Source organism: Mesoplodon mirus, assembly GCF_964341445.2.
Source record: "Mesoplodon mirus genome assembly, chromosome: 3".
NCBI lineage: Eukaryota > Metazoa > Chordata > Mammalia > Artiodactyla > Ziphiidae > Mesoplodon > Mesoplodon mirus.
Genome location: NC_138978.1, coordinates 59,841,614 through 59,865,721, shown reverse-complemented (window position 1 = coordinate 59,865,721; position 24,108 = coordinate 59,841,614). Strand labels below are relative to the sequence as shown.

The following is a 24,108-nucleotide window of genomic DNA, read 5'->3' as shown; positions in this document are numbered from 1 at the left end:
TCACATTTCTATTCTCTAGTATCAAAGGTGAATTCTGGGAAGAGTTTAATATTATAGGTATGAATTATTTGTCTTTATTATTTAGGAAGATAAAAGTAATATTTTGCTCTCAACATTTAAAAATTGACAGATAATCTTGGGCAACTAAATACTGCAGTGATGACATTTTTCAGTATTTTTATCTTAACTCTGAATGAAATATCAGAAGAATATTTTTTACAAAAATTTAATTAAACAACAGTTGGTCTAGAAAGATATCAGTGAGGTAAAATGAGCAGAGCTGAGGGATCCAGCCATCCAGATATTAAAATATTGAGCAGCTGGTGATAATTAATAAACTTAGTAGTAGAGGAAAATAGATTGAACAATCAACAAAAAAGAATAGAGAGCCCGGAAATAAAAATACACTTGAGGATTAGTAGGTGATAAATGTGGCATTTTATGTGAGAGAAAAAAAGTTTTTTTTTTTCCCAGAAACAAATTGTGTTGGGACAACTGATTAGCCACTTGGAAAACATAAAAGCTAAATCATTATTCCACTCCTTATATCAAAATTAATTCCAAATAAATGAAAAATATTAACCCCAAAATAACAACATAAATATAAGAAAAATTAATTATCAATGAAGTGTTAGAATTTGGTATACTTTTCTAAGTATGATGCAAAACCCAGAAGGAATGAAGGAAAAGTTGAAAAATGTAATAATGTAAGAATGCAAAATGTATGAATGGAATAATACTACAAAGTCAAAATATAAGTGAAAAACTGTAACAAATGTTTCAATATATGAGAGAAAAGGAAAAGCTTTTTAATAAAAGAATTATTGCATACTTCTAGTAGTAGCCATGACAGAGTCTTATCAGATATACTCTCCCATAAGCAAGTATAAAACTTAACACAACTGCTTTCTGGCATTAGACAGAAGCTATCACAAGGAGATGAGGGAAGGAAGCACATGGAGAAACCCCATATTTAACATGGCTTTCTCCCTTATTCTCTAAGCACAAGAAAATTAGGCCCAGAAGAGAGCATCGGTGTTTCTGGGAGTGTCAAAGTTTGAGTGGTAAGGCAGTTGGTATTTAGAGGGCAAGATACTCAATAGGAACAAGTTGTTAAGAATCTTCAAAACTCCACAAGAGGTGGGGTTCTTTGGGTCCTTGACCAAATTCTAAGCTGTGTATTTACTGGGTGAAACTCTAATATCCCTAGTTGAAAAGAGCTAGTTGTGAATTAAGAGCTGATTAGTAATAATAGCACAATATTGGGGAAAGTTTAGAATTTCATCCCAGCCATAATGAAAAGACATTGAACAACACCCAGGAGATTTAGTTGTAACTCTAGAAAGGTCATACCTAGGAATAATAGTAAAAACTAAAACCTAGGATGGGACAAAACTGAAATATACCCTCCTCGAGTAGCCTAAAACAAATGTAAATAAGATCCAAGTGATCCATAAATTCTTTAACTGCCCAAAAGAATGAAACTCAACATTTGGAGGGAAAAGATAACACAATCCAGAGCCCCTACAGCATATTATTCATAATATCCAGCATACAAGCAAAAATTACTACATATATGGAAAAAAACAGAAAATCAGGAGATAAACCAATTAATAGAAGCAGGTCCATAAATTCACACATTGAAGCTAGAGAAACATGTTAAAATCATTATAATTAACAAAAAGGAAATAGAAGAAAATATGGACAAAGTAGAGGAAAAGTATAACATTTCAAGAGACTATTAAAAGATATAAAAAATAATTAAAAGAACAAGAACACATTGGATAGTTTTAACTACACTCTATTCACAGAAATGACATTAACTAGTGACCTCAAAGACAGATCAAGAAAAAATAAACAAAACTAAGAATAAAGACAAAAAAAGACTGGGAAAGAAATAGACATGTGGACCTAGACCAGAATAACTAACATGTGACTCAAGAGTTTCAGAAGGGGGCACAACTAGGGCACCTACCAGGCACCAGTGAGGGGACCACAGACACCTAAAGGGATGGGAGGAACCCCCAGTGACCAGGTAGGATGTGGGGCATGGGGGGATTGAAGGGGGAGGAGAAGTGGAGGGGGGATGGGGCTGGTGCCCCTGAGGGGTGGCTGGGGGAGGGGAAGGGATCCCACACATGAAGGGGGAAATTGGGGAACCATTAAGAGGGCAGAGGATCAAAAGGGAGTGTGGCCAATTTTCCCCTGCCCACTTGGGCCCCCAGGAACCTGCTGAGATCCTGGGCCTGATCCTCTGCCCACCGAGACACCCTCCAGCCACGTGTGTCCTGAGGGAGTGGGAGGGAGGGAAGGGGGAGCAAAAGTAAAGGCCAGACCTCTGAGACTGACACCCCTGAGGGGTGGCTGGGGGAGGGGAGGAGTTCCTACACCCAGCGGGATCACCCACAGTTTGGGGTCCAGCAGTGATGGGGGAGACCCTGGGGGAGATGGTGGGGGAGTGGTGCAAAGGAATGGAAGGGAAAGCGGCCAGTGTTTTCCCTGTCCACTTAAGCACCGGGGAGGCCTCTGCCCTCAGAGCCTCCCTCCTGCTGTGCAGAACCAAAGCCCCGCCCCTACACCCCCACCCAGGGCCCTACCTCTACACTCGGAGACCCCCTTCAACGTGCTGGGCCTAAATCCCAACCACACACCCTCACTCAGGGCCCTACCTCCAAACTCAGGAGCTCCACACTCCAGAGGCCCTCCTTTCTACATGCTGCATCTCCCCTTCCGTGCAGGTACTAAGTAGAGGCCCCCGCCCCACACTTGAACGTCATCCTGCCTAGGCCCAGCCCCAAGCTCAAATGTCACCCCCCACCCACCTAGACCCCTCCCCACCCTAAACCCCGCCCCACCTAAGTCCCACACCCGCCTAAACTCTGCCACCATAGCCAAGTCTTTTTTTTCTTTCTTTCTTCCTCTTTTAGATTGGGATTCTGTTTTACCTTGTTGATTCATTGTTGTTGATTCTTTTATATGGTTATTTTTCCTAATAAATCTTTATTTTTCTAAGTTTATTTTATTCTTTATACTTTGTTATTGTTCTCTCCTTTTGGCTTGTTACCCCCCCCCCTTTTATTTTTTCCTTTTTTTTTTTTCTGTTGTGGTTTTATTTGACCTTGTTGCAGTTTCAATTATAGTTTTATTTTACCTAATTTTTTTTTTTTTTTTTTTTTTTTTTTGCGGTATGCGGGCCTCTCACTGTTGTGGCCTCTCCCGTTGCGGAGCACAGGCTCCGGACGCGCGGGCCCAGCGGCCATGGCTCACGGGCCCAGCCGCTCCGCGGCACATGGGATCCTCCCAGACCGGGGCACGAACCCGTATCCCCTGCATCGGCAGGCGGACTCTCAACCACTGCGCCACCAGGGAGGCCCTACCTAATATTTTTTTATCTTTCTAATTTAATTTTGTTTTTTATTCTTTGATATTGTACTGCTCCTTTTTTTCTTTCTTTCTTTTTTACCATGCCACAAAGCTTGTAGGATCTTGGTTCCCAGGCTGGAGGTTGGGCCAGAGCTCCTGTGGTGGGAGCTCCAAATCCAAACCGCTAGACTAACAGAGAACCTCAGACCCCAGGGATTATTAATTGAAGTGAGGCCTCCTGGAGGTCCTCACCTGGCTGTATGCAACTTCATTCAAACTCCAGTGCTGGACTTCTCAGCCCAAGCAACCAGTAAGACAGGAATATAGCACCGCCCATCAAAAAAAAAAAAAAAAAAAAGAAATGGCAAAAAATATGTTACAGACGAAGGAGCAAGGTAAAAACCTACAAGACCAAATAAATGAAGATGAAATAAGCAACCTACCTGAAAAACAATTCAGAGTAATGACAGTAAAGATGATCCAAAATTTCAGAAACAGAATGGAGAAAATACAAGCAACATTTAACAAGTATCTAGAAGAACTAAAGAGCAAACAAACAGAGATGAACAACACAATTACTGAAATTTAAAATACTCCAGGAGGAATCAGTAGCAGAATAACTGAGGCAGAAGAATGGAAAAGTGAGCTGGAAGATAAAATAGTGGAAATAACTGCCATGGAGCAGAACAAAGAAAAAAGAATGAAAAGAATTGAGGACAGTCTTAGAGACCTCTGGGACAACATTAAATGCACCAACATTTGAATTATAGGGGTCCCAGAAGAAGAAGATAAAAAGAAAGAGTCTGAGGAAATATTTGAAGAGATTATAGTCAAAAACTTCCCTAACATGGGATAGGATATAGTCAATCAAGTCCAGGAAGCACAGAGAGTACCATTCAGGAAAAACACAAAGAGAAACAGGCCAAGACACATATTAATCAAACTATCAAAAATTAAATACAAATAAAAAATATTAAAAGCAGCAAGGAAAAGCAACAAATAACATACAAGGGAATCCCCTTAAGGTTAGCAGCTGATCTTTCAGTAGAAACTCTGCAAACAAGAGGGGAGTAGCAAGACATTGTTAAAGTGATGAAAGGGAAAACTCTACAACCAAGATTACACTACCCAGCAAGGGTCTCATTCAGATTCAATGGAGAACTTAAAAACTTTACAGACAAGCAAAAGTTAAGAGAATTCAGCACCACCAAACCAGCTTTACAACAAATGCTAAATGAACTTCTCTAGACAGGAAACACAAGAGAAGGAAAAGACCTAAAAAAACAAACCCATAACAATTAAGAAAATGGTAATAGGAGCAAAAAAATTGATAATTACCTTAAATGTAAATGGATTAAATGCTCCCACCAAAAGACATAGACTAGCTGAATGGATACAAAAACAAGACCCATATATATGCTGTCTACAAGAGACCCACTTCAGACCTAGGGACACATACAGACTGAAAGTGAGGGGATGGAAAAAGATATTCCATGCAAATGGAAATCAAAAGAAAGCTGCAGTAGCAATTCTCATATCAGACAAAATAGACTTCAAAACAAAGAGTATTACAAGAGACAGAGAAGGACACTACATAATGATCAAGGGATCAATCCAAGAAGAAGATATAACAATTGTAAATATTTATGCACCCCACATAGAAGCACCTCAATACATAAGACAAATGCTGACAGCCACAAAAGGGGAGATCAACAGTAACACAATAATACTAAGGGACTTTAACGCTCAACTTTCACCAATGGACAGATCACCCAAAATGAAAATAAATAAAGAAACACAAGCTTTAAATGATACATTAAACAAGATGGATTTGATTGATATTTATAGGACATTTCATCCAAAAACAACAGAATACACTTTCTGCTCAAGTGCTCATGGAACATTCTCCGGGATAGACAATATCTGGGTCAGAAATCAAGCCTTGGTAAATTTAAGAAAATTGAAATTGTATCAAATATCTTTTCTGACCACAATGCTATGAGACTAGATATCAATTATAGGAAAAGAACTGTAAAAAATACAAACACCTGGCGGCTAAGCAATACATTACTAAATAACCAAGATCATGGAAGAAATCAAAGAGGAAATCAAAAAATACCAGGAAAAAAGTGACAACAAAAACATGACGGCTCAAAACCTATGGGATGCAGCAAAAGTAGTTCTAAGACAGAAGTTTATAGCAATACAATCCTACCTCAAGAAAAAAGAAAAATCTCCAAAAACCTAACCTTACACCTAAAGCAATTATAAAAAGAGGAACAAAAAACAAACCCCAAGTTAGCAGAAGGAAAGAAATCATAAAGTTCAGATCAGAAATAAATGAAAAAGAAACGAAGGAAACAATAGCAAAGATCAATAAAACTAAAAGCTGCTCCATTGAGAAGATAAACAAAATTGATAAACCACTAGCCAGACTCATCAAGAAAAAAAGGGAGAAAACTCAAATCAACAGAACTAAAAATGAAAAAGAAGTAACAACTGACACTGCAGAAATACAAACGATCATGAGAGATTACTACAAGCAACTATGTGCAATAAAATGGACAACCTGGAAGAAATGGACAAATTCTTAGAAAAGGACAACCTTCCAAGATTGAACCAGGAAGAAATAGAAAATATAAACAAACCAATCACAGGCACTGAAATTGAACCTGTGATTTAAAATCTTCCAAAAAAAAAAAAAGCCCAAGACCAGATGGCTTCACAGGCAAATTAGATCAAGCATTTAGAGAAGAGCTAACTTCTCACACTCTTCCAAAATATAGCAGAGGGAGGAACACTCCCAAAGTCATTCTATGAGGCCATCATCTAAAACTAAACAAAGATGTCACCAAAAAAAAAAAACTACAGGCCAATATCTCTGATGAACATAGATGCAAAAATCCTCAAGAAGATACTAGCAAACAGAATCCAACAGCACATCAAAAGGCTCATACACCGTGATCAATTGGGGTTTATCCCAGGAATGCAAGGATTCTTCAACATACGCAAATGAACCAATGTGATACACCATATTAACAAATTGAAGGAGAAAAACCATATGATCATCTCAATAGATGCAGAATAAGCTTTTGACAAAATTCAACACCCATTTATGATAAAAACTTTCCAGAAAGTAGGCAGAGAGGGAAACTACCTCAGCATAATAAAGGCCATATATGACAAACCCATAACCAACATCATCCTCAATGGTGAAAAACTGAAACAATTTCCTCTAAGATCAGGAACAAGAAAAGGTTACCCACTCTCACCACTATCATTCAACATAGTTTTGGAAGTTTTAGCCATAGCAATCAGAAAAGAAAAAGAAATCAAAGGAATCCAAATCAGAAAAGAAGAAGTAAAGCTGTCACTGTTTGCAGATGACATGATACTATACATAGAGAACCCTAACGACGTTACCAGAAAACCCCTAGAGCTAATCAGTGAATTTGGTAGACTAGCAGGATATAAAATTAATGCACAGAAATCTCTTACATTCCTATACACTAACAATGAAAAATCTGAAAGAGAAATTAAGGAAACACTCCCATTTGCCATTGCAACAAAAGAATAAAATACCTAGGAATAAGGTATACCTAAGGAGAAAAAAGACCTGTATGCAGAAAACTATAGGACACCGATGAAAGAAATTAAGGATGATACAAACAGATGGGGAGATATACCATGTTCTTGGATTGGAAAAATCAACATTGTGAAAATGATTATACTACCCAAAGCAATCTACAGATTCAATGCAATCCCTATCAAGCTACAAATGGCATTTTTCACAGAACTAGAACAAAAAATTGCACAATATGTATGGAAACCCAAAAGACCCCGAACAGCCAAAACAATCTTGCAAAGTAAAAACAGAGCTGGAGGAATCAGGCTCCCTGGCTTCAGACTATACTACAATACTACAGTAATCAAGACAGTATGGTACTGGCACAAAACCAGAAATATAGATCAATGGAACAGGTTAGAAAGCCCAGAAGTAAACCCATTCACATATGGTCACCTTATTTTTTGATAAAGGAAGCAAAAAGTATACAATGGAGAAAAGACAGGCTCTTCAATAAGTGGTGCTGGGAAAACTGGACAGCTATAGGTAAAAGAATGAAATCAGAACACTTCCTAACACCATACATAGAAATAAACTCAAAATGGATTAAAGACATAAATGTAAGGCCAGACAGCATGAAATTCTTAGAGGAAAACACAGGCAGAACACTGTGTGACATAAATCACAGCAAGATCCTTTTTGACCCACCTCCTAGAGAAATGGAAATAAAAACAAAAATAAACAAATGGGACCTAATGAAACTTAAAAGCTTTTGCACAGCAAAGGAAACCATAAACAAGACCAAAAGACAACTCTCAGAATGGGAGAAAATGTTTGCAAATGAAGACAGTGACAAAGGATTAATCACCAACATATACAAGCAGCTCATGAAGCTCAATATCAAAAAAACAAATAACCCAATCCAAAAATAGGCAGAAGACCTAAATAGACATTTCTCCTAAGAAGATACACAGATTGCCAACAAACACGTGAAAAGTTGCTCAACATCACTAATCATGAGAGAAATGCAAATCAAAACTACAATGAGGTATCACCTCACACCTTTCAGAATGGCCATCATCAAATAATCTACAAACAATAAATGCTGGAGAGGGTTTGGAGAAAAGGGAACCCTCTTGCACTGTTGGTAGGAATATAAATTGATACAGCCACTATGGAGAACAGTATGGAGGTTCCTTAAAAAACTAAAAATTGAACTACCATATGACCCAGAAATCCTACTACTGGGCATATACCCTGAGAAAACCATAATTCAAAAAGAGTCATGTACCACAGTGTTCACTGCAGCACTATTTACAATCGCCAGGATATGGAAGCAACCTAAGTGTCCATCAATAGATGAATGGATAAAGAAGATGTGGCACATATATACAATGGAATATTACTCGGCCATAAAAAGAAACGAAATTGAGTTATTTGTAGTGAGGTAGATGGACCTAGAGTCTGTCATACAGAGTGAAGTAAGTCAGAAAGAGAAAAACAAATACCATATGTTAACACATATATATGGAATCTAAAAACAAAATTGTTCTGATGAACCTAGGGGCAAGACAGGAATAAAGCCACAGATGTAGAGAATGAGCTTGAGGACACAGGGAGTTGGAAGGGTAAACTGGGACAAAGTGAGAGAGTAATACTGACATATATGCACTATGAAATGTAATAATAGATAGTTAGTGGGTAGCACCTGCATAGCACAGGGAGATCATCTCAGAGCTTTGTGACCACCTAGAGGGGTGGGATTAGGAGTGTTGGAGGGAGACGCAAGAGGGAAGGGATAGGGGGATATACGTATGCATATAGCTGATTTACTTTGTTAGACAGCAGAAACTAACACAACATTGTAAAGCAAGTATACTCCAAAAAAGATGTTAAAAAACAAGTTTCACAAGGGAAGGATAAATGAAATGGGATGACATTGACATGTGAAGAAATAATGGCTGAGAATTTTCAAGTCTAATAAAACCTATTGGTGGTCAAATAAAAGAAGCTCAATGAATACCAATCTGGACAAGTAAAAAAGAAAGCACACCTAGACTTATAATAGTCAAACAACTAAAAACAAAAGATAAAGAGAAAAATCTTAAAAACAAACAAACAAACAAAGAGAAATTACCTTAAGGAAACAACAATTAAAATGACGGCTAACTTCTCAACAGTAACAATGGACACAAGACACCGGAAGACAATAAAAAGACAACTTACAAAGATGGAAAATAACTGCAAACTTAGAATTCAATATTGAGCAAAAATATCTATCAAAATTGAAGATAAAATATAGATGTTCCCAAACAAAGCCTGAAAGAATTTGTCACAGTTGATTCATAGTACAAGAAAGTTCTTTAGGATGAAGGGAAATTATCCCAGATGGAAGCACAAAGATGCAAGAAGTAATAAACAAACAGTACAAAGGGGAAATTTGAAAGACTCGGTACTGCCTAAAGCAGCAATGTAACAATATTTTAGACGTTTATGAAATACACAGAAATAGGAGAGGGATTCGTTAAATGTCTCTCAAAATTATTACATTTTAGAGAAGTGCAAGATAAACTCTAAGAAACCCTTACACAACCATCAGACTGACTAAAATTCAAAAGGCTGACAATATCAATGTTGATTCGAAATTGGTATATAAAGCAACAGAACTCTTCTACCTTACTGACAGCAGTGTAAATTAGTATGTATTTACATATGTATTTGGCAGTATGTATCTATTAAAGCTAAACTAAAACCTATCCTGTGATTCAGTGATTTTACTCAGATATGAAGTGTGTAAAAATTCATTAAGCTTACACTGAAGACTTGTGTACTTTACAGTACATAAGTCATATCTTAATTAAGAAAACTTAGATCACATAATATGAAAAATAATGATAAGAAAGCAATAAAATTATAATAGCCCAGTAGAAAATTAGGCAATGAATAGGAAGCTAGAGAAAAACAAATGGCTTATAAACATGAAAATATGCTCAACTTCATTCATCAAGTTAAAATTAAAATAGCAAAAAGATACTTTAGACAATTTCAGTTGGTTTCTTACACTTGAAACCAAGAGTCCTGACAAGTAGATTTGTAAAAGTATGCCAAGGCATAATTATGTATGAGAATGCTCACTTCAGTATTGTCCATAAAAGTAAAAGATTAGAAACAACCTAAATGTTCACCAATTTTGAACCGTTTACATAAATCATTGTACTTTGATATAATGGAATAACTATGTAACCATTAAAATAATAAAGTAGGTATATTTGAGTTTCTATGGAAATATCACCAAGATATATTAAGGGAAAAGGGTAATTTTATAACAGCAAGCAGAATATGATCCCAACTATATAAAAACTTTAAATGTATGTGGTATAATAATAACAGGTTATTTTTAGGGAATAGGAACTAAAGGTTGAGAGTGGAGGGAGAAAACAATTTTTATTTTATATTTCCATGTACTATTTGAAATTTTTATGTTCGTTTCATTTACATTTTAAAACTAAGCAAGAAGGAGAACATATCTGAATCCTAGCCCAAATACTAGCCCCCAAACTAAAATTGCTAGAAAACTAAGTGATGAAACAAATGTTCACAAATGACTGTAAATCAAGATTTCTAAAGGAAGTAAAGAATCAAACTACAGAGCTCTTGATGTTTAAAATGAGTAATTTTTCATTGCAAGTGGCTATAATGCCAGCAAGTATTTAGTGTGGGTGATATACTGAGAATACAGAGAGAATAACAGTAAAGAGAGTCAGCTGGATTTAAAATGTTTTTAAATCCCTTCCAAAGGCAAGGCATGTTTGTAACAATTTTAAAAACACAAATGCTAACAATGGGTAAAAATAATATAGTAACTATTCACATAAAATACAAGGATTACTTCATATTTTTCAAATCTTTGCTGAAAGCAGTAGCAGTAATCATACAAACATAAAATAATCCTAAAATAACTTAAATTCATAAAAATTTTATTTGGACTTTCCATTTCTCATATTTGATCTCATATCAATTCCAACATTGCTTATGATTTATAATGATAAAAATTTCACAGTCATAATTTACACATCTTTCTTTATGACTTTAGGGACAAAAAGGAGAATTAGGATAATTAAATTTTATAAAACAATTAGTGATGCATGTCTCAGCATTTATGTTTATAATGTTTATTAACATACCAATTGTGACTAAAGAGAAAGTGTTATCTGCTTGCCAAATACTTAATGATAAGTTTAAAAAGTACAATATCTACAATATAAGTATTTCACTACAAAATTAAATATCTTCCAAATTTTTTCTCAGTTCAGACTTTTTGAATGGACATGTTATTTAAAATATCCTGTCAAAGATCCTTACAAAATTGAATTTGATGCCATACATTTTACGTATAATTAATTTTGAAAAATAGACAACAACTTCCCACAATAAATATTGATTGATAAACTTTGTATAAAAATATTTCATTCAATATAAAAACCCATGGAAACCATTTCTTGATGCTCATACAAATGCAAGTAGGAATATTTCAGTTCTAAAGCAGTCTATTGTATTCTAAGCTGCTCTCCCAACATCATGATGAGGTACAGGAACACTTTCCAGCTTTAAACAATTGTTCAAGAAGGAGTAAAACGACTGACTTACCCAGTTTCTTTTTATAAACAGTTCTTCACATTTTTGGTAACTATGTTTAAATTTTTTTCTCAAATGTGGCTTCTTTTAATCATAATAGAGTGGACAATTTTAATTTTGTGTTTTAAAATTTGAGACTGTGTTTTCTCAATAGTAAATACTTTAGAAGAGTCTGTAATTATCAAGATGACCCTTGGAAGATGAAAAGTAGAACACATTTCTTTTAAAAACTACAGGAAATAATTTAGAGAGAGGGTTTTTTTCAGCCAAGTCTACGTGACATATGGTTGCAGTATGTCTTGATTCATTTAGCACGTTGTCCAAGCCCACGGGAGACCCGTGGGCACAACTCTTACAGCCTAATCTTTATATTGTGCCAACGAAAGTAGCTTTGGAATCTGGTATCAATTTGTGGAGGACGTTTATCTTCTCTCAACTTTTGAGTAGTTAAAATGGATATTCCTAAGAGAATATGACCATATGTTTGATGTATGGAAAGAGGGAGTTGGTTTTATTGGAAATGGATGAGAGGAGGTAGAAGAATGTCATGCTTAGGGTCATAAAACCAGGATCACCCACTAGTTTGGGACTTTCACCCAGGTCTTTTTACTACTCGAGACTAGGTTTAAAAACAAAAGACTATCTGTTCCTATTCCTCTTGTCACTATGTAGCTCATCTCTAAATGGAAACACAGGGCTCCAATAGGAGGCCCCTATTCATACTGATGTGTATCTCATCTTCTTTCTCCTTCTTTGTTCTTGGGGGCTTTAACCTAGGACATCTATAATCTCATTAACCCTGACAAATGATTTATCTTCAAACAATCTGTTTAAACTTGAAGCCATAGCTCAAATTATTAATTTCTGAGTTTATTTTCATGAAGCTCAGATTTAGAGAGATGGATTCACAGCTTGTGTTGCAATTTTAGGCCTTTAAATGTAATACTCAAAATTCCAGATTTATCCTAAGTTTAAAAGTCCAAACCTATATTTCAGCTCCTCTCTCCCTTAAAATTTTTTTACAGAATCTCTGCAAAGAAATGGAGAATATCTAACCAAACTGAAGTACAAAACATTCTAAATTTTCATCTAAATGGTAATTTTCATAAAGACCCAATAATATACAGTAATACATACAGTGAAATGAACTTTTGAAAGTGAAAATCAGAGCCCTAGCACACTGACAGTAAATATGATCTAAATTTATATATACCAATAGGCCAGACTGCACCACTTCAACCCGCTCTATGAAAAGAAAGTCCCTTGGAATTTCAATTTCTGAAATGTTCCTGTTTGTTTGGGGAACTGAAGCTGCACCAGAATGGTATCAGTGATCTCAGGTTTAATGTGCTGTCAAAAAATTCCTTTAACTCAGACCTGCAGCACTACGGTGGTCCTGGGACGTCTGAATTCACTACAGAGTACACACAGCATGGCAAAACCTTGGGCTGACTGGAACATTTATCAGTTTCTCTTCCCTCTTGTTCTGGGTCCCACACCACAGGAGAATGGGAGGATGTCATATCTCAGAGGACTTGCTCAGTGTTTAATCTCTAATTATATGCAGAATTGGGGCAAAATGTAATTTTCTATCTATGTATATTCTGTGAGCAGTATTAAAAATAATGGTCAATTTTACTAAAGTTTCCATACATGTCATAATTCTGTTTCTGAAACTATAAATCACTGAAAAATCATTGAAAAAAATTTTTTCTCTCTTTATCTTTGTATAGAACTAATTATTCAGTGAGTTGATGTGGGTCCTCTACCTTTCTCTTGTAAGAGAGTCACTGGTTGAGTGTATGAGATCCTGAGATATCTCAACAATACTTATGGCATGAAACAGCTTTATTGATTTCTAGTTGGCAAATGATCATGAAAGGTGTGAAAAAATATCTATCAATTGGGGTCTGAACAGCTCATTTCATATGGTCACAACTGGAATAGAGACAGGGGGAGGATTTTATTTATGGTAATAGTAAATCAGTGGAATAGTCTCTCAGTCTAAGTATGAAACTAGTGATGTTTAACAACTCATAGGAATATTTCTGAGGACTGAAGTATTTATTTTAATGATACCTATAATCTTGAAATTCTTACTTATTGCCATTGAGCAACTATCTCTGCAGGTTCCTTAGTTTGTTGTTCAATATGCTGTCTGGGTTTTCTTGCAGTACCAAGAACTGAAATAAACAATAAACATTAAAGTCTTTAAAGGCAAAGACAACGTCTGTGTAATTCTCACTTAATTTTCATCCAGTGTTATATTTCTACTTAATAAATTTTATTTGATTACAAGTCAGTTTTTTTTAATGGATGATAATGTAAGGTATGGGTTAAAAACATAATCACTAGCATTAAAAAGATCTGGGTTTATATATGGATTCCACTAACTCTGTGACCTTGGGCAAATTACTTATTCTTCTAATCTTTAAAAGGAATGTAATAGTAGTACATGTCTCATACAATTATTTCAATAATTAATTGAGCTAAAGTATGAAAAATATTAGCACAGTGGTTGATTTATATACAGGAAGAATGCTCAGTAAGTGAGGTAAAAAACAGTGTACATGCAAGTGGGAATGGGGAAGATGATTCCAGAGTGATACACAGTAACATTTAGCAATCTAACTGTAGCAGAAAGTGAGCATTTCAACATTTTTTATAGAGAAGAGGTGAAGTAGACATTATGTTTTCATAAGGGCTTGTGTTCTCATCAAAATACTTGTTGTGGGTATCACCATTCTAACATGTAGTTTCACTCTATGGTACAGATCTTAGATTTGATACATAAACATTTGTTTTCTGTATATCTTCACAAGTATATCCCCTAGACCAGGGCTAAATCATCTATCTGCAACATTCAGTTGAGTGCCTACCACAGAGTAAGCACTCAGGGAAAGTATGTTAAATAGAAACATCTTTAAATCACACAGTTTAGTAGCACAAAATACAAATACATTGCACACTTTTAAAATGCACAAGGATGCCTATTAGGTATAATTGTGTGTATGTGTAAATTAGTGCACAGCAAAGACAACTCAAGGTAAAATAACCACACCCTTGAAAATACAGTTACATTTCACAAGTGTTAGTGTGAAGTGTTCTTTCAGATGTGAGTGTAATTCAGATGACTAGCTCTTTCCACATGGGTTCAATGTTCAAAGAAAATAGTATTGTTGGGTTTATGGCTAGCTAGACACAAGCCACTGGAGACCTTCCCAAGGTGCTGATTAATCATTAGAAGAGTCGGTCTACACTGCTAGGCTCTTGAAGGCTTTCTCACATTTTTTGTCTATATTACTGAATGAGGACAAACAGATACCATTAGTTTTGAAACAATCATTTTCAAATTTGCCTCTGACAGTTTTCTTTTCTCTCCCCTAACCAACACTATAGTGGAATATATTACCCTTCATATGACTCATTGCATCATAAATCTGAGATGTGTCTGGAATGAAATTAGACAGTTAGGTCACACATCTTGTTTTCCACTATTTTCTGAGTCTGAGTAGAACAAGTCTGAAATTGAGGTATGTAAGATACAAAAGTCTTCTGATCAGAAGTTCCTAAATTGAAGTTATTTTCTACAAGGTGTGAGCAACTTTCTTGGAGGATTCTGATGTCGGTGAATAAACAGTGGGATGGGAATGGGGACAACACTCTTGACTCATCAGTCAAAAGCACATCACTGTCTCTCTTTTTGATTGAAGTGACTCCTAAATAATAGACAGACTTTTCGTCATTATTTTCTTCAGGGAAATTTCCCTCGAGTTTCAAAAGTTCATCCAATCCTCCTGAGAATGGAAGGTGTGGTGAAATTATATTGGGATGCTGATCTGATAATATAAAAAATGCCTGGGTTTCTATCTCCCATGAGTTATTAGAGAAAGAATCCTTAGGTAGAGAATTGTTGCTAGAGAAGCATTTGCTGACTGAGCTATTTACAAGCCCTTGCCCTTCCTCAGTTTCACCTGATTTAGAGTTGCTGAGCAGGGTGGCATATTTAACAGAGGGTTGTCTCTTGCTTTCCTCCTCACAGGTTATCTCTGTGCTCTCAACCTCAGAGAAGTGAGCATTGCTGCATTGGTCACTAATACAAATAGAACCCTTTTCAAGATCCCGAGTCACCAAAAGTAGAGAGACTGTAGTTGGTGGTACCATCTCATCTTTATTTTTCCATGATGTATCAACACTGATATCTTCTGAAATAGTTTCAGGCTCCAAAAGAAGAGGACCAAATGTCACTGATTCTGTATGCTTGATAAAAAGATGCTCAAATGTTTCTGGCTAAAAGAAAAGACACATTTTAATACTCAATTGTGTTAATTTTTTTTCTTTTTGCTTCACTGTGATATCATGGAAGAAATAGAAGTGTGAAAGGTTAATACCAAAGGACATAAGTCAAGCACAAATTAACTGGTTTTGGTCTGAAATAAACAGATCAAAAATCATAAGGGAGAGGCAGTATAAGATAGTGTTTAAAAGTGGGATGAGACAGACATGAGTCATTCTGTTTCTATGACCATGGATAAGCACATCAACCTCTCTGCCTTTCAGTTTCCTCATCTGTAAAATTGTGTTCAATATTTACTTCATGGTGTTGTGCAAGGAATAAATTAGATAGTGTCTGAAAGTGCTTAGCTCTCAATAAAGATTGGTTACTGTAATTAGAAAGTGCTATCTTCAGAAGAATTCTTAATATTTTATAGCAAATTACACGTCCATGAACTAAAAAATTTAACCCAAGTTTAAAAAGTAAATTGATATAAAATTGAATGAGCAAAACAACTTGTCCAAAGATAGCTAAAATAAGTACTCCATGACATAATATATGATATGAAGGTAAACTATATGTGGCCTTATCTGCCTTACATCATACTAAAAATCTGTTTATGACTATCAGAAAATAAGAACTAAGAATATCTGTTTGTTGAAAACAATGAAGGTGAAAGAGATGATCACAGACTTTTAAATTACCATTCCTTAAAAATAACTTCATATAAAAATACAAACTATAGGACACGTGGAATGAAGACAAAGATGCAAAACAAATGTACATCATATTTTTTATAAGAACAGTGGTTACATCACAACAAAAAATCCTGCCAAGCAGCTACAAGCAAGAATCTGTGCACAAAAAAAAGCTCAACTCATACAATGTAAACACGTTGAAAAAATAAATGCAAAATAAAAAATACTGTAGACACATCACATTAAAAAATTAACACAACTAAATGAAGTGCTATAGAAAATGTGCTCAATTTTTTGTTATATATATAATTAAACTTTTGAATTTTACAATTTTTAAACTAATAGAATGAGTTCAGATTTATTGCTTGAAATAACAATATAACCGACTATTCTTCATACTGGCAAATATATTCCATATAAAAACACAATTCATTTAACATAGTTTTGAACTCTTAAATGAAATATATTGGTGATTATAGCCAAAAAGGAATAAATATATGAAACACCAACTATAATGGAATAGACTTATACAGATATTAAAATACTGCATAATAACAAATACTATATTAACACAACCTTTTCTCTTATTCTATGAATATAGTATGTGAAGAGAAAACTGTTCCTGTGCCTATTTTCTTTCTGACAGAAATATATTAGATTTATAATTTCCTTCAAATATTTTCTTGCTCATTTTGTGTTTCTTAAGGTTATGACTATATATGTATTGAATTTCTTAAAATTTAAAGTAACCTAGAAATTAAGATCTCCAAATAAAGGAATGTCGTGCTATCAACATGAAAACAAAAAAATACAAATAGCACATAGCATACAGTCAAACTCACAGCTGTTCTTCAAATGACGTGTTTGGAATATTTCATGCCCTCTAAAACTTCATAATTGGTAACTAATTATTATGTCAAATAACTTACATGTCTTCAAATGCATTTGATGAAAGATTTCACTAATAATTAAGAAATCACATATCCATAAATTATTAAAGTATATTTTATAAATGGGTCACAAACATTTATTAAAAGTATGTTTATTAAAAAATCATTTCAATCACCATATGCATCTAATTTTTCAAGATTTTAGAACAGTCTGGAAGCATATTGAATATGTATTCAGCTGGTAAGAATTAAAGAATATCCTTTCATATTTTCACACTTCAATTTTACATTACAATGTCTATTTAAAGTTAGTGAAAGGGGAAAGGAGACATTCTTCCTGATTTCGGGGGGGGGGTTAGATTCAAATCAAACTATGAATGGAATCTAAATGTAAGTAATATATATGTAGCCTAAATCTGAGTATTATTTGGGTTCATCAAACAGAGGCTTTGGTTTATTTTGAATGTGAGCAATATACCTCACAAGTTAAATTCATAGAAATAGCAGGTGGTCTTTTTTTCAGGTAGAAAAGTCCTATGTTTGCCTTGAACTAGTTCTAAAAACTCCAGAGAGTCTCCTTTTTTGCATCACTGCCCACTTACCTGACTGCCAGAAGCTTTGGGTGGTTCAGTGCAAATAAATTAAATTTAGTAAAGAATTTCATGAGGAGGTTGAATTGGAGGCTGATGTGTTTTCTGATCTGGTCAATTTGACCTGGATATGTCAGGTCATCCTGATACAAACTGTAACTTCTATTGGCCTTTGACCAGAACAAACTGTCTTTCTTTGAACTGAAATGGAAGTTAGCACTTAAGCCATTTTTAAGGCTATTGAAAATGAAAATTCCTATATTGATCAAAGTTAGATATACATAAAAGCTATCAATATAAGACATTCAAAAGAATACCCAAATGGGTCAGTTTATAGGCTGAAGTGTCTAAAAGAATATAAAATGGACAATTTTGGACATAAAAATATGAACTAAATATTTTGACTGCATTCTATATTTAGAGCCATTGTATTTGCAAAGCTATGTGTCAGAAGTTGCAGTTTTCACCTAGTCACAGCATAGTCTACTATATATTTGATGTCTAATAAATCTGTGGTAAGAGCAACAGTCATAATTCTTTAACATTTCATAACCAAATGACAAATCAAAAGCTAGATATCATAAATATTACTTTTTAAACTTTAGATGACTTGAAAAGTAATCATACATCCAAACTGAATTAGACTCAGACGTACACCTTGAGCCCAAATTTACCCATCTATTTTAAGTTCTACATCAACATAATCCACCATATTTTAGTTCTCAATAGTTCCACCAAAATTTTTTAGATTGTCTCCCCTTCTTCAAAATGTAAAAATCTTCTAATACTCTATAGAATGTTGGGAAGTTGGTAGATTGGGTTCATCTGTAGTGATCATGATTAGACTTCAAAGAATGTCCATTCTCTGTTCAGATAAAATAAAACAAAATAAGAAAGAAAAATAAAAAATATCACTCAGAAAGCAAAAGATAAAAGATTTCAAAAAGATGTTCTGTCAAGCATGAGTTCTGGATTATAAATTCTTGTGTTATACTACAGTAATGCATGTTTTTAGGAAAAGATAAAATTCTGACTTAAGGTGGCCTCTAACATTTTCTTAATGCATGCCCGAATATCACACTCTAAGGACACTCTTAATGATCCCAGAAAAGGAAAAACTGTAGAGGAATAACAGAATAAGTAGAATGAGAGAAAAACAAAGAGCTGGAAAAATAAAAAGGAAGTAGAGGAACAGCACTATTAAAGAGTTTGGAACAAGAAAGAGTAAAATAGTGTATCTCTGAAAACAAATATTTAAAAATTAAAAGAAAGAAGAGTTGAAATAGTGAAGAAGAATAGAACGACAGAATCATTATCATGATTTTTTTTAATCTAGAAAACTGTTCTAATAAATCATCTGGTCCACATTTCTCCCTTTTTATAGACAAAGCAATCAAGCATTAAAGTTGCACAGCTAATTATAGCAGAGTGAGACCCCTGACTTTTTTTCTACTCCAACAAGCTTTCTATAATACAATGGAAGATGAAAAGATATTCCAAACACAAGTAAGGAGGAGAACATGTTGTTTTGCTTTTTCTATTTGTTGTCATAGATTTGAGCTGATTAAATTCATCCTCTCTTCTGGTTCCTTATAACCCAAGGACATATATATAGATATTAAGGAGAATAAGAAAATAGAGAAAACTGAAGTCATATTTTAGGGATGTGAAATATATACTTCTAAGCCCAGTCATGTGCCCTTCTAGAAAGAACTTCTTACTCAAAGCTGTACCAGATCTTCTACACTTCTGTACGGCCATTCTAGCAATTTCAGGGATGCTCTGCCTCAGATCCATGAGGATAGTGTTCTGGGAGCTTGTGGGTTGCTGAGCTTCTTATTTGGAGAGCTAGAACAGGCTGAGGAATCTAGGATGGTCTTTGAACCACAAGAAAAAAATCCATTTGTTTTTAGATTTAACACTCTTAAGTAGGGTGTTAAGTGGAGTACACTCTTCTGGAAATGGTCATAAATGTAGACAACAAAGGAGCAGGGTTAGACTCCTCCCACCTCAAATATAGATGGTTTGGATTTAGAGGAAGAAGGTAATATTTTAGGCAAAAATGCTAAGGAAAAAGGTAAAACAAAAACAAACTGGCTACAGTCTTTTAAACACTGCGAAATTTGAATTAGAAGAAAAACAAGGTTATTGACCCACTGCAATACATTTTCCTACCACAAGAATTCAACCTTTGTTTAAAATTTTTATTTTTATCCTCTCTAAAAACTTTTTAAGAGATTCTGGTTTTTTTCATTTATTTTATTGGAGTATAATTAATTTACAATGTTGTTAAAAATTCTGATTTCTAAAGTATCATGAGAAATGGTGTAGAGAAGTATTCTCGTTCAAGATGGCAGTTTGAGCATATATATTTCTCTCTTATCTCTGTAGAGACTCTGTTAGGATGAAAGTATATGAATAAATCAAATATATACCCACAACAAAGAAGATAGTCTGAGAAGGTTAAGAGGGAATGAGATTTTGAATTTCTAAAAGATGGAAAACCAAAGGAGATGAACAAAGGAAGCTGCAGGTCAGAATATCTCCAGAGTGGGCTATAGCTGAAAAAAGACAGTTTGCCCTGTTGAATACAGTGGAGATGGGAGGAAGGGTGATGGGGAGCGAAAAAATGGAAGGTAAAAACACAGGAAGAAGTGAGACATCTGGCTGAAAACTGGAAACTCTGCATATGAATGGGGATCTTCTAACTCTGCTGCACATGGAAGGGCCTTCATACTCTCCACACCCAAATTGAGGTTTTATTCTCAAAAGTAATTAAGAAATTATCTGGGAAGGAGACCTTCAAGATGGTGGAAGAGTAAGACGTGGAGATCAACTTCCTCCCCACAAATACGTCAGAAATACATCTACATGTGGAACAACTCCTACAGAACACCTACTGAACGCTGGCAGAAGACCTCAGACTTCCCAATAGGCAAGAAACTCCCCACGTACCTGGGTAGGGCAAAAGAAAAAAGAATAAACAGAGACAAAAGAATAGGGATGGGACCTGCACCTCTGGGAGGAAGCTGTGAAGGAGGAAAGGTTTCCACAGACTAGGAAGCCCCTTCGCAGGCAGAGATGGGGGGTGGCGGGGGGAAGCTTCAGAGCCACGGAGGAGAGCACAGCAACAGGGGTGTGGAGGGCAAAACGGAGAGATTCCCGCACAGAGGATCGGTGCCGACCGGCACTCACCAGCCCGAGAGGCTTTTCTGCTCACCCGCCGGGGTGGATGGGGGACTGGAAGGTGAGGCTCGGGCTTCAGAGGTCAGATCCCAGGGAGAGGACTGGGGTTGGCTGTGTGAACACAGCCTGAAGGGGGCTAGTGCACCACAGCTAGCTGGGAGGAAGTCCAGGAAAAGTCTGGAACTGCCTAAGAGTCAAGAGACCATTGTTTCAGGGTACACGAGGAGAGGGGATTCAGAGGACCGTCTAAACAAGCTCCAGAGACGGGCTCGACCCACAGCTATCAGCACGGACCCCAGAGATGGGCATGAGACGCTAAGGCTGCTGCTGCAGCCACCAAGAAGCCTGTGTGCGAGCACAGGTCACTGCCACACCTCCCCTCTGGGGAGCCTGTGCAGCCCGCTACTGCCAGGGTCCCGTGATGCAGTCACAACTTCCCTGGCAGAACACACGGCACACCTCAGGCTAGGGCAGTGTCATGTCAGTCTCTGCTGCTGCAGGCTTGCCCCACATTCCGTACCTCTCCCTCACCCCATCCTGAGTGAGCCAGAGCCCCTGAATCAGCTGCTCCTTTAACCCCATCTTGAGTGAAGAATACACGCCCTCAGGTGACCTACATGCAGAGGTGAAGCCAAATCCAAAGCTGAACCCAAGGAGCTGTGTGAACAAAAAACAGAAAGAGAAATCTCTCCCCAGCCTCAGGAGTAGCGGATTAAATCTCCACAATCAACTTGATGTACCCTGCATCTGTGGAATACCTAAATAGACAATGAATCACCCCAAAATTGAGGCAGTGGATTTTGGGAGCAACTGTAGACTTGGGGTTTGCTTTCTGCATCTAATTTGTTTCTGGTTTTATATTTAACTTAGTGTAGTATTTCAAATTTATTATCATTGGTAGATTTCTTTATTGATTTGGTTGCTCTCTCCTTCATTTTTTTTAGTATATAGTTTATATATATTTTTTCCTTTTTCTCTGTTTGTGACTCTGTATGTGTATGCTTCTTTGTGTGATTTTTGTCTGTATATCTTTGCTTTTACCATTTGTCCTAGGGTTCTGCCCGTTTTTGTTTTTGTTTTTTTAAGTATAGATTTTAGCACTTGTTACCATTGGTGGATTGGTTTTTTGGTTTGGTTGCTCTCTTTTTTCTCTCTCTCTTTTTTAAATTACTTTTTAATTTTTTTATTTTAATAATTATTTTTTATTTTAATAAATTTATTTTCTTTTTTTCTTTTTTTCTCCCTTTTCTTCTGAGCCATGGGACTGACAGGGTCTTGGTGCTCTGGCCGGGTGACAGGCCTGTGCCTCTGAGGTGGGAGAGCCGAGTTCAGGACATTGGTCCACCAGAGACCTCCTGGCTCAACATAATATCAAATGGCAAAAGCTCTCCCAGAGATCTCCATCTCAACATAAAGACCCAGCCCCACTCAATGACCAGCAAGCTACAGTGCTGGACACCATATGCCAAACAACTAGCAAGACAGGAACACAATCCCACGCATTAGCAGAGAGGCTGCCTAAAATCATAATATGGTCACAGACAGCCCAAAACACACCACTGGACACGGACCTGCCCACCAGAAAGACAAGATCCAGCCTCATCCACCAGAACACAGGCACTAGTCCCCTCCACCAGGAAGCCTACACAACCCACTGGGGGCAGACACCAAAAACACCAGGAACTACAAACCTGCAGCCTGCAAAAAGGAGATGCCAAACACAGTAAGTTAAGCAAAATGAGAAGACAGAGAAATACGCAGCAGATGAAGGAGCAACATAAAAACCCCCCAGACCAAACAAATGTAGAGGAAATAGGCAGTCTACCAGAAAAATAATTCAGAGTAATGATAGTAAAGATGAACCAAAATCTTGGAAATAGAATAGAGAAAATACAAGAAACATTTAACAAGGACCTAGAAGAACTAAAAAGCAAACAATGATGAACAACACAATAAATGAAAAAATTCTCTAGAAGGAATCAATAGCAGAAAAACTGAGGCAAAAGAACGGATAAGAGACATGGAAGATAAAATAGTGGAAATAACTACTGCAGAGCAGAATAAAGAAAACAGAATGAAAAGAATTGAGGACAGCCTTAGAGACCTATGGGACAACATTAAACCCACCAATATTCAAATTATAGAGGTCTCAGAAGAAGAGAAAAAGAAACTGACTGAGAAAATATTTGAAGAGATTATAGTTGAAAACTTCCCTAATATGGGAAAGGAAATAGTTAATCCAGTCCATGAAGCACAGACAGTCCCATACAGGATAAATGCAAGGAGAAACACACCAAGACACATATTAATTAAACTATCAAAAATTAAACACAAAGAAAAATATTAAAAGCAACAAGGGAAAAACAACAAATAACATACAAGGGAATCCACATAAGGCTAACAACTGAACTTTCAGCAGAAACTCTGCAAGCCAGAAGAGAGTGGCAGGACATATTTAAAGTGATGAAAGAGGGCTTCCCTGGTGGCGCAGTGGTTGAGAGTCTGCCTGCCGATGCAGGGGACACAGGTTTGTGCCCCGGTCCGGGAGGATCCCACATGCCGTGCAGCAGCTGGGCCCGTGAGCCATGGCCGCTGAGCCTGCACGTCCGGAGCCTCTGCTCTGCAACAGGAGAGGGCACAACAGTGAGAGGCCCGCGTACCGCAAAAAAAATATAATAAAAAAAATTAAGTGATGAAGGGGAAAAACCTACAACCAAGATTACTCTACCCAGCAAGGATCTCATTCAGATACAGCAGAGAAATTAAAACCTTTACAGACAAGCAAAAGCTAAGAGAATTCAGCACCACCAAACCAGCTTTACAACAAATGCTAAAGGAACTTCTCAAGGCAGGAAACACAAGAGAAGGAAAAGACTTACAAAAACAAACCCCAAACAATTAAGAA

General features: G+C 36.2%; 1 protein-coding gene across 4 annotated transcripts in view; it reads right to left on the bottom strand.

The window, feature by feature from the left end:
• Positions 1-15,025: 15,025 nt before the first annotated feature.
• Positions 15,026-24,108, bottom strand: part of LEPR (leptin receptor) — a gene marked incomplete at its 3' end in the record, with an annotated part of 93,480 nt that continues 84,397 nt past the window's right edge. For 3 of the 4 annotated variants that reach the window (XM_082613090.1, XM_082613089.1, XM_082613091.1), the window contains one exon: positions 16,619-18,882. In XM_082613090.1, coding sequence (XP_082469216.1) covers positions 18,865-18,882 — 18 coding nt within the window. Of the gene's footprint in view, positions 15,854-16,618; positions 18,883-24,108 lie in introns of those variants that run through there. The other variant, XM_082613092.1, reaches the window with a different exon arrangement.